The sequence below is a fragment of the Galeopterus variegatus genome, unplaced genomic scaffold (assembly GCF_000696425.1).
Source record: "Galeopterus variegatus unplaced genomic scaffold, G_variegatus-3.0.2 Scaffold6687, whole genome shotgun sequence".
NCBI lineage: Eukaryota > Metazoa > Chordata > Mammalia > Dermoptera > Cynocephalidae > Galeopterus > Galeopterus variegatus.
Window position 1 is genome coordinate 94,636 of NW_007732798.1, and position 12,308 is coordinate 106,943.

The 12,308-nt window shown below is 44.4% G+C and overlaps 1 protein-coding gene across 1 annotated transcript in view; it reads left to right on the plus strand.

Annotated features, from left to right (window-relative positions):
- CRYM (crystallin, mu) overlaps positions 1–7,208 on the plus strand; it is an 18,412-nt gene extending 11,204 nt beyond the window's left edge. The window contains exons 6-8 of the mRNA XM_008591135.1: positions 4,109–4,230; positions 4,840–4,924; positions 6,875–7,208. Coding sequence (XP_008589357.1) covers positions 4,109–4,230; positions 4,840–4,924; positions 6,875–6,939 — 272 coding nt within the window. The 3' untranslated portion in view covers positions 6,940–7,208. The remainder of the gene's footprint in view (positions 1–4,108; positions 4,231–4,839; positions 4,925–6,874) is intronic.
- The last annotated feature ends 5,100 nt before the right edge of the window (positions 7,209–12,308 follow it).

Here is a 12,308-nt window from a genome sequence, read left to right on the forward strand (position 1 = left end):
AAAAAAAAAAAAAAAAAAAAAAAAAAAAAAGACAATATGAACCTTTCCATGAACTTTCTGAAGTACCTTCATAGATGAACTAGATAGTTCCAGCCAAAGATGAGTCCTGTGAAGGAAGCAAGATGTTACGGAATGGAGCCTGAGAGCAGAAGCAGAAGGTAGAAATCGGGGGAGGTGCTTTCAGTAGGGTGCCTGAGAAGCTCTGTGAGGAGGTGATTTTCCAGACAGAGGGAATGGCGAATGCCACAGTCCTGAGGGTGGGTGTGAACGCAGCACGTCTGAGGCACAGGCCAGACTAAGTTGGAGGCCTAGTCTGTGCAGGACTGGCCTTGCCACGCAGGGCCGGGGAGGAGGCCAGAGGTGGGTTGGTTGGTAGTAAGAGGTGGGTCAGGGCTGGCTTTAAGGACAATAAAACCATTTCTGGAAGGACTTCAGAAATCAAGAGGAACCTTTCTTTTTTTTTTTTTTCCTTAACACCATTTATTAAAGAGGAAGTCTTTCCCCTAATGTATGCTCTTGGTGCCTTCCAACAAAGTTTTTAATACAATGTGAATAGTTTGTGGTCAATAATGTATATTCAAGAGAAAAAGGCAAAGTGCCAAGATAACTTTTTTTCTAAAAACTTTATTTATTCATTTTTGATTATACATAACTATGGGGTACAGAGTTGACTATCAGTATTTGTGTACAGGATGTGATGACCAAATCAATATTATTAGCATGTTCATCATTACAAATCGTAATTACTCTTTGTGTCCCTTACCCAGTTACTCCCTAACACCCCTTCCCCACCCCGTTTCCCACCTCTGGTAACTATAGGTCTGTTCTCTCCTTCTGGAAGTTCGACAATTTTATTGTGGTCTTTTCTTCTCTTTTTTTTCTTACCTTTCTTGGTGATATGGGTTCCCAAGAACAGAGCAAAATCTTCAACAAGAGCAACTTGATTTTTTTTTTCAGAGTCAAACAACACATTGTGATGTTGCAGTTTCTGTGGTTTGGGGATCTGGGCATGGGTTGGGTGGGTCCTCTGCTCAGTCTCATGAGGATGAAGTCAGGTGTTGTCCCATGCTTCTGTCTCACCCAGTGCTTGGGTCCTCCTCCAGGTTATGGCGGGATTCTGTTTCTTTATGTTGTAGGATGGAGGACCCCATTTCCCAGGGGCCCTGCTCAGCTCCTGGAGACCACCCATATTTCTTGCCATGGAGACCCTCAAACCTCAAAGCCAGCAACAGAATCCCCCTCGAGTGGGATCCCTGTCACACTCGGAATCTCTCTCCAGGGAGGGCTAACTGGATTTTTTATTATTATTATTATTGATTATACATATTTGTGGAGTACAGAATCAAATATCAACATGTGTACAATATGTGGTGATCAAATCAGGATTAGTATACTCATGTTTACAAAATGTAATCAATCTTTGTGACCCTTAACTAGTTTCTTGCTAACCCTCTACCCCTCCTCCTTTCTACCTCTAATAACCACAGTTCTGTTCTCTTTTTTTTTTTTTTTTTAAGTTTAATGTGTTATTGTGATTTTTTCTTTCTTTTCTTTTCTATTTTTTTCTTCTCTTTCTGGATTTCAAGTCAAGGCTTCTCATATTTCCCTGACCTAGGAACAAAACTGGTTTATGTGTCCACAGAGTCATCAAATACACTTAAGAAAAGGTGTTACAAATGCAGACAACACGGAAACACCAACTGCAGATTTTGCTTCATTTACAGCTTGGCTGAGAAGCAGCCTCCCCCTTTCCTCACCCTGCCCGCCCCTGCCACCCCTTGGCCCCCCGAAGCAAGGCCAGAGCCCTCCCTTTGCTGCTGGGCCCGTCCCTCTGCCTCAGTGGCCTCACTCGACACTTTGAGGTCCTACCCTGCTCTTAACAGCGTGTCTGTGGGGGACAGTGCAGCAGGGAGGGGTGGCCTGAGAAACCGGGTCCTTTTCCCACCAAGCTTATGATTTATTCACAAGCTTCATTAGCAAGTGCTTTTGTTCTATAGAGCTCCCCACACAAACAACCTTCAAGACAGACATTTTTTACACCAGTCTTTTTGGAAATCAGAGCGAGGAAGAACAGCAGGAGAGGGATCAAGTACAGAGAGAGCTGCACGGCAGGGCGAGATGGCGTGTAAATGCTGCCTGATATCTGTATAAGGCTTTATAGCAGTTTTCAAAGACTAACTGGCCATGGGCTGAATCCAGCCAACAGATGTGTGTTGTTTAGACCACAGACTGTTCTAAAAATCAAGAAATAATACATGCAAATACATTTTCTGCTTCTCTCTTTTTTGAAAATAAATAAATAAAAGTATCGGTTAACAGTGGGCCTGCATTTACACACAGCAGTAATTAGTGGGAGCTGAACGATGACTGTCCCCTTTCTTCTGTGACCGACAGTGGTCTCCACCATTTCCAGTCCAGTCCCTCTGACCAGCTTTGCTCCTCTTCATTACCTGCCTGGCCCTGCAGGCATTTGGTTACAGCCTCTGCATTATCCTATGTCCCAGTGCCAGGAGGTGTGATGCATTGGATTCACTGTTCCGGTCCTGGACGCTGCAGAGCATGTGAAATCTCAGGGCCAAGACAGAGCCAGCTTTCTTTTTACTGGGACTTCTCCGCTACCCTGCAACTGGGCTCTTTTGTCGTGAGTTAACAGAAGTAGTTGAAATGGGAATGATTGAAGAACGAGCAGACAGACAGACAGAAGGCAAGGAATGTGGAGTATGAATGAGCTCCAAGGGATTTCTCTGCTTTTGTATGGAAGTCATAGCTTCTGATAAGCAGAAGTGGTGTGAAACTCATGGTGCTCTCCCAAACATAGATTTTCTTGTGAGATACTTAACCTCGACAAGTACCCTCACTTTTCTAAGCCTCAGTTTGTGCATGTGTTAAATGGGAATCAGACACTGAAGTGTACTTGTGAGGACCATCCATGGAATGTATAAAACAGCCCATGGAAAGTAGGTACCAAATAAGCAAATACTAAGTTGCCTCAAAGTCTTTTAGGAGGAAGATGAGGTATGAAATGGAAAGAAAAAAATGGTAGTTATTATTCTTAATACATATTCAGTCTTACTTATTGGGAGGGATGTGGCCTGAGGAATGAGGAGTTATTTCTTTTTTTTTTCCCATTGGTTATGAATATTCATGAGATACAAAGCTGATTGTCACCCCTCTTGCCCAAGATGGGAAGTCCAGATCCACACTGGCAGCGTGCCCATTACCACAAATTACATTTGTACCCCGTGTCTCCCACCCAATTATCCCCAACCTCCCTCCCCATCCCCCTTTACCACCACTCCTTTTGTATCCCAAGGTGTGTTCTCTCCCTCTGCAAGTCCAATGCACCACTGTGTCTTTCTTTCCTTCCTTCTTTCTCTCTTAGCTCCCACATATGAGTGAGTACGTGTGGTATTTATTCCTCTGTGCTTTGCTTATTTCACTGAACATAAGTTTCTTCAAGCTCATCCATGTTGTTGCAAATGGGAGAATTTCATTCCTTTTTATGGCTGAATAGTATTCCATAATGTATATACATACCACAGTTTCCTTATCCAACCATCCATTGATGGACTTTTAGGTTGGTTCCATGTCTTGGTTATTGTAAACAGAGCTGCGATGAACATGGGAGTGCAGGTGTCCCTTTGACATGATGATTTCCATTCCTCTGGGTACATACCCAGAAGTGGGATTTCTGGATCATATGGAAGATCTATGTGTAGTTGTTTGAGAAACCTCCATACTGTTTTCCATAGTGATTCTACTAATTTACAGTCCCATCAACAGTGCAGGAGCACTCCCTTCTCTCCACACCCTCACCAGCATTCATTGTTCACTGTCTTTTTGATTACAGCCAGTCTAACTGGGGTGAGGTGGTATCTCAATGTAGTTTTAATTTGCATTTCCCTGATGACTAGTGATGATGGGCATTTTTTCATGTACCTGTTGGCCATTTGTACGTCTTCCTTTGAAAAATGTCTATTCAGCTACAGGAGGTATTTCAAATCTGAATGTTCACACGTGTCCTTGTTCACCTCCCTCCCATGCTTTGGCCCTTTTACTATCCCTTGGGGCTGTTCCTGGGCTTAGGGTCTGTTTTGCTGTCTCTTAGCCATTGGAGCCAGCAGACCCGACTGGAGAGAACTGGATGACGAGCTCATGAAGCAAGCTGTGCTGTATGTGGACTCCCGGGAGGCTGCCCTGAAGGAGTCTGGAGATGTCCTGTTGTCAGGGGTGAGCCTCCTCTCAGCTCTGTCAGGGCTGCTGCCTGGCTGGCCTCACCTGGATCCCAGGGTTTCATCACCTTCCCCTTTAGTTTAGCTTGCTCCAGACCTTGGTCATCCCCCTGCTTGTGGAGAAGGAACTCCTAAACATCTTGCAGCTCTTTTTAATCCCTTTCCAGAATAATATAGCCATAATGGCCAGCACAGTAGGCTGTGGTTGACCACCTTCTGGCCATCTTTTTGCCTGGTAATCAAGGCAGAGAAGCAAGAAACGGGGCTACCAAGATAATGTGCTCAGATAAGAACATGCCTATCTCTGCATACAGTGACCGGCAGGACAGTGCCCTGGGCACAAACTCGGATCTCTGTATTCGTGGCATCCCAAAGACAGATGCTACCCAAAAAGGATTTCAGTGGGCAGCATGCTGCCTGATACCATCCAGTTTACAAATGGTGAATGGTGCTTTTTTGTGTTTTGTTGTTTGTGGGGTTTTTTGTTTGTTTGTTTTTTATCAAGTTTATCCTTTATCCAGTTCAGGGACTCCCTGTGCTGGCTTCAGAGGTAGACCCTGAGCAGACTTGAGCTTCATGCCTGGGTCAGCACGTGGTTATTTCACAGGCTGAGATCTTCGCTGAGCTGGGAGAGGTGGTGAAGGGCGTGAAGCCAGCCCACTGTGAGAAGACCACCGTGTTCAAGTCTCTGGGTGAGATCCATTGCTCCCTGGGCATAAATCCAACTAGAGCACAAGGAAGGGTTACCCATGAGTGGGCAGAAGAACCAGTCACCAGGCTGGGTAGCTGAGTCCCTGTGAAACCCATTGTCGGGTCAGTTATTTCCATGTCTCAGCATAGCAGTGAAGCCCATGAACTCTGGAATTGGGCAGTCATGGGTGGGAGTCCCTTCTCTGCAACTCACTGGTCCTTGGGCAACTGACCTGACCTCTCTAAGCTACAGTTTCTTCACCACCTGAGTTGTTGGGATTAAGTGAGATGTGCATATAAAACAATTTGCACCTAGTAAGTGTCAGCAGTAAATCATTTAGACCTAGATCTAAATGAAATTCAGAAGAAGGTCTCTTTCAGAGGTAGGGGCAGGGAATAAAGACATTAAAAGACAGGGAGCCTAAGGGAAATGGCAGAGGGACCTAACCTGAAAGCAACTCAGGTGGGAGGTACAGCCTGAGACCCCTTCATTCCCTCCTTCCCTACCCTCCCATTTGCTTTGAGGAGGGCTTCCATGGGAGCCCCATGTCACCTGAGTTGGGACTGGTAGAAGCCCAGCAAAGGGCAGGCTCCCTCTGCCCAGGCTGCCCTGTGGCCCAGCTCTCCCACTCTACCACATGTAAGGAAATTACATGGGAACAGGGCTGATAGTCAGCTTAAATATACCCCAAATATTGGAATACTCCCAAACTGGGTGGTAAATAGTTGCTAATCTGGGCCCCTCCAATACCGTTCATACTTGTTCATGATCAGGCAACAAAAGCTTTAATGCTGGGCAGAGCATTCAGAATCCTTCAGCCACCCACACACATGCTACTGGTTAGTACCCGTGCCTTGCTGATGGTTAAATATTTTTAAACTGTCATATGCTGGAAGACAGGCGAAGACAGTACACACTTTATCCAGAGTCTGGTTCAAAGACATCACACTGATCCAGATGAGTTCATAGCAGATCAGAGGTCAGCCGGTTCCCATAAGGAAACAAAACTCTGCAGAAACCTGCTCTACCCTTTTGAGCAACTTTTGTTTTCTCACTTACGGGTATTGGTTTATCGGCATATCCTTTCATCTAACAGATGCATATTAAGCACTTAGTATGTATCTGTGCTGGGTACAGAGGTTAAGGTATGTATCCAATGCAGAGTTTGAACTGGACCAGGGGTCAGTAAACTACACACATCCTGTGGGCCAAACCCGACCCACTGCCTATTTTTGTAGGACCCGTGAGCCGAAAATCGTTTTTATGTTTTCAAATGATTGGGGGAAAAAAAAGAATGATATTTCATGACACATGAAAATGATTTGAAATTCATGCTTTAATGTTGATAAATACAGCCAGGTTTATTTGTTACCTGTTGTCTATTGCTGCTTTTCCACTACAGATTGAGCATCCCAAATCCCAAAATCCGCAATCCAAAATTCACAACTTTTTGTGCACCTGACACTCAGAGGAACATTTCAGATTTTGGATTTCTGGATTATGGATGCTCACCCAATATGTATGCTACAAATATTCTGAAATGCAAAAAAAAATTAAAATCCAAAACACTAATGGTCCCAAGCATTTCAGATAAGGGATACTCAACCTGTATATGGGCAGAGTTGAGTAATTGCAACAGAAACCAAATAGCCCACAAAGCCTAAAATACTTACTATCTGACCCTTTATAGAAAGTTTGCTGACCCCTGAACTTGACTTTGAAGGACACAATTTGTTTGGTGGGCGTTTCTTGCTCAGTATCATATGCCCTCCTGTGACCTGCTCTTTGCAGACCACCTGAGCCTGAGCTTACCACTGGGTACTAGTCCCTATTATCCTGATGGGCATTAACAGCACGGACAATGTATTAGAAAACTGCCAGACACTGGGGCTGGGTTGTTTCAGGAAAAGTTGTTCTACCAAAAAGTGAACCAAATTTCTGTTCATTCCAGGAATGGCAGTTGAAGACATGGTTGCAGCCAAACTGGTGTATGATTCCTGGTCATCTGATAAATAAACAAAGGGACGTTGTGTTGAGGTGGACACAAAAGGACCATTGCCACTGGTTGTCTCAATTTTTAGATTGAATGAGAGAGCCCAGTCCCCAGTGAACTATAGTTCTGGGCTTATATCTTACCTTAAATACCGAGATCCCCACTCACGTTTTTAGTTGGAAACAAAACTGCGTGACCGTTTCTACTGCTGTGCCAGGTTACAGTGGTGTCCCTCTCCCTTGTGTTTCACTGCATTTTGTATTTCCCTAAAATAAAGCATTTTCCTCTTCTGTAGCGTTTGCTTCAGTAACTTCTGTTCCTCACAGCAAGGAAAGCCAGGGGTCAGGTGCCCCCTCGCTCACTGGGAGCTCCAATAACTATCATGAGATTTTTTTCTCCACTTTTTTTGAGATACAACTCACATACCATAAAATTTACCATTTTAAAGTGTACAATTCAGTGGTTTTTAGGATATGCACAGAGTTGTGCAACCATCACCATATCTAATTCCAGAACGTTTTCGTTTCCCCAGAAGAAGCCTGGTGCCCATTAGCTGTCACTCCCCATTCACTCGTCTTCCTGGAAACCACTGATCTACTTTCCATCTCTATGGATTTGCCTCTTCTGGAAATTTCTTGTAAATGGAATCAGATAATATGCATGGCTTCTTTTTTCTTTTATGTCTGGCTTCTTAGAATTAAAATTTAAAGGAATAATGGCATATCTATATAGGTCAAGACTGCTTTGGTCACAAGTGGTAGAGACCACAACCCAAACTACCTTTAGCTAAGTAATGAATGAACGAACGAGGAATGGATTTTACTAGCTCTCACAATTAAGAAGTACACAGGTATCTGGTGTCAGATACAGCTGTGTCCAAAGGCTCTAAGTGCCCTCAGGACCCAATCTTGTTCTGTCTCTCTGTTCTGTTTTCTTCAGTGTTGGCTCCATTGTCAAGCCAGTGGCATCACAGTGGCTGGCAGCTCATGAATTATCTTCTGTCCTTTTTACCAACCCTGGCATAAATAGAGATTCTCTTCCTTCACAGTTAAAAGTCCTAGATCCGAGACTCACTGGGCCATCCGGGTCTTGAGCCCATTCCTGAGCCCGATATCATGGCTGAGAGAGAGAGAATACTCCGTTTGGCCAGGCTCGGGCCATATGCCTGTCCCTATGTTGCCCCACTTGTTGTCCAGAGGGATTTGATGTCCTGATTATCCAGGCCTGGGTCACATGCCCACCCCTGAAGCCAGGCAAGGAATCAGTCCATCTGGCCACATGAGCTGACAGAAAAAGAGGGAGGATTGGTATTCGGAAGGCAAAATCTACAGATGTCACTACAATGTCAGTGCTGAATCAATCATTAGGAATCAATTAGTCCAACCTCCTCAACTTACAGATGGGGAAACTGAGGCACGGAGATGCTTTCCCCAGGCCCCTTGAGTCATGAGCAGAGCTGTGTTGCCCTTGTCCTGCCAAAGACCCAGTCCAAATCCCACCCCCACCCCCAGGCTGGGTATCAGTCAAGTCAGCAACAAAGCAAAGCATGTTATTTTGATTTGTTTCCCACCCATACTCCTCCTGGCAGGGCCTCTTCATGTTCCAGGTAGCTTAGCCTAAAGTTTATCACGTTTTCCAGGCTGTCTGGACAGGGGCATTTGTGCTGAAATAAAATACCCACATGATCTGATTCTGCACACCTCAAGAGACTAAGGAGTCTTCCTGGGGATCTTAATGGTCACAACCCTATAGGATATGCAGAGAAGGGTGTCTGGTGTTGCATTTGTGCTGAAATAAAATACCCACATGATCTGATTCTGCACACCTCAAGAGACTAAGGATTCTTCCTGGGGATCTTAATGGTCACAACCCTATAGGATATGCAGAGAAGGGTGTCTGGTGTTGAGAATGTTCATCCATCTATTCTTTTGTCCTTTCCACAGGAGCCCCAATCATCACTCTGTGCTAGGCTACTGGGATACAACAAAAGAAGTGCTCACCCCAAAGAATGCCCAATCCAGAGGGAAGACAGACATGTAAAAAGTCAATTATAGTACAGAACTTTGGTGTTACAGGAACATATGGTGCAGGGTCCTAGCAGAAAATAGATGCCACATTCAAAAGGGGTGATTGAAGAGGATTTAATGAAAAGACTGTGTAAGAAGAAGCACCTCAGGGCTAGCCACAGTAGGAAGTTGCTACCACCGCTGAGCTTGAAAGAGCAGTTAGCGGAGCCCAGCAAGACCTGGAGCTGCAGCGGTGCTGCCAGACAAGAAAGGCAGCTGCTGCCCCGCAAGGAAGAAATGGCCCAGTCTCTTTCTTCCACACTCTGGTCTCCCACCAGTACCTCATATTAGCCAAACAACCAGAAATCCAAGTTCAAGGGAGCCCTTTGATGCAGTCCACAGAGGTCAACTACCTGGACACATGATAGGGTAGAAAATAGCAGAGAGAAGTTCCGGAGGGGCAAGCAGAAGGCAGTCTACGCAGCTGGGAAGAGCACCCAACCAGCCTAGGGGCAGAGGGGGCAAGTCTCTTGATGGGATGCCCGCATGGAGGAAGGGTTCTCCAGACAGAGAGATGATGGCGTATAAAGGCCCAGGCATATGGGAGGTGTGATATATTCTGGAATCTATAAGAAATCTCATGTGGCTATAATTAGGGGACCGAAAGAGGAATGGCCAGAGGTGAGACCCAAGGCTTGGGGGAGGGAATAGGGCTTTCTGTTCCCAAGGGCCTTATGTGTGTAGTGGTGAGAGTCTGGAAAGCAAAGCCACAGTAGAAGGTGATAGAATATTTGCATATCAGCAGGATTGCTCAACCAGCATTGCAAAGAGTGAGTGAAAGACACATAAGGATACTCAGCAATCTAAGTGAGTGATGATGGGGACACGAGCCAAGCAGTTGTCTTGCAAACATTGAAGAGGACCTAGGTTTGAGACATATTAAGGAGTTAAAAGGGCTTGGTGACCAATTGGGTGATTGTATTAGTCCTCTTCTGTTGCTTATAACAAAATACACAGAACTGGGTGTTTTATAAAGAAAGCAAAATGATGGCTTACAGTTTCTGAGGTTGGGAAGTCCAAAGTCCATCTTGTAGTGGCAACGGTGACCCAGGGGTCTCACATTGCAAGATAGTGGAAGAAGAGTGAGTAGAGAGACAGAGACAGACTCTCCTCTTCTTTTAAAGCCCTCAGAACCACACCCCTGACCACCATTTTTAATCCGTTCACTACTGCACGGTCCTACAATCCAACCACCTCTTCACGGCTCCACCATTCAATTACCATAATAGGATTTCCCACCTTCTTAACAATCACAGTGGGGGCTAAGTTTCCAATATGTAAAGCTTGGGGGACACAATTCAATCCACTACAATGATGAAGGTGAAGGTGAGGGAAGGCTGGGATAAACTTTCATTCATCAGAAAAGGAAGAGTGGCTTCAGAGCTGGGCTTCTCAACCTCAGCACTATCCACCTTTGGGTCTGGATAATTCTGTTGTAGGGGGCTGTCCTATATAGTTGAACAACATAAAATTATACTTGAATTTTCGATCCCCAAGCAGTTGAAAATTCGAGTGTGACTTTGACCGGAAACCTTACCGACAACATGAACAGTCCATTAACACGTATTTTCCATGTAATGTGTATTATATGCTGTACTATTACAATAAAGTAAGCTAGAGAAAAAAATGTTAAGAAAATCATAAGAGAAAATACATTTTAAAAACACATTGAAAGAAACGCGCAGTTCAAACTTGTGTTGTTCAAGGGTTGACTGTACATTGTACAGAATGTGCAGCAAAAATGTTTAGCATCCACTGCTTCTATCCACTCGATGTCAGCTTTCCATCAACCCACTCAATTCATGATAATCAAAAATATCTCCAGACATTGTCCGATGTCTCCTGGGGGGTAAGGAGCAAAGTCATCCAGGCTGAGAACTGTCAACTTGGGGGAAAGCAGGTTTGATTATGGGCACGTTGAGTTTGAGGTACCCATGAGATATCTGAGGGGAGATGACAGACTAGCGCTTGGATTTCGGATTTGGAGCCCAAAAGAATGGTATGGGCTGGTGACTCAGGCTTAGGAATCATGAGCGTATAACTGACCTGTATTACACAATGTCCTGAAATACGAGGGTACTTCAAGAAGTTCATAGAAAAATGCATAGTATCTTTCCATTTTTCCACAAACTTTTTAAAGTGCCCTTGTATAAGCAGAACCCCACACCATAACTTCCCAGACCTCTGTCTTCAGTGAAGTGCTCCCAGTTTTCTTTCTTTCTTGTTGACATTTATGTCGGCGGGGAGCAGGGGATAGGCGGGAAGGACAGATCAGGTTATCATCGGATCGAGCTTTTCTAAGCATCTAGTTCAAGGGACAGAGGTCTGAAATCAATGAACGTTTGAAACACCCTGGCTCACAAGCCTTGTATTTGTCTCTCATCAAGGCCTTTACATTGCTTTAGCATCTTTTAGGCACCTTTTGTGGAAGTTTAGTTTGAAAGATCTGGCATTCTTAAAACATTTATAACCTTTTATGTAACATGGTATAAACCCTTGTTATAACATAATGCTGCATGACAGAGGCTATGTTCTCAATGTTGAGAAGTTGAAAGAACCTTCATTTGTCAATTTTGTAAACCATAAGAGGCAAGAGTCCACAAGAAGAGCATAAAGGGGCCTGGTGAAGCCCCCAGCAAAAAAAAAAAATTCCCAAAAAGGGGTAGGAGTCACATATTCAGGTTAATTTCTCCCAACCTGATTGAGGTCTCTCTCTCCCTGTTTTGGAAGTGGGGGCAGGAGGTGGGACAAGGTCCCAGGAGGCAGATTCTGGGGAACTGTGAAGAAGGAACCTTGACATCTACAGTAATTAAATATCACAGAGGCAGGCTTAGACTACACACTCTTTCGAGTACCTTCCATATGCTAACTGCTTCCATGCACACAACTGAAAGCAAGTGCAGCTTCAGTTTATTCCAGAACAAAACACAGTATTTGCAAACATAATCTTCCCCTAGTGCGACGTATCTATTTAATGACTGACGAGCTTTCTGAATGCATCCACTGAGGAAAAGTGAGCCAGTTCTTCATCAGATTTGAGTGTCTGTATCTTCCTAAGCTGATATCCTCTTGAACTAACCCAAACAGATGTGAATCAGAAAGCATGAAGACAAAGAGCTGTTTCTGCAGCATACACGTAATCAACAGTAAGTTCCACTTGACGTTAAGTCTGGCTATAAAAATCCAATGAAGCCTAGTTGTTCAGTGGGGTTTCCACTTTAATTTGGGGTTGCCATGATGTAATCAACAGTAAGTTCCACTTGACGTTAAGTCTGGCTGTAAAAATCCAATGAAGCCTAGTTGTTCAGTGGGGTTTCCACTTTAAT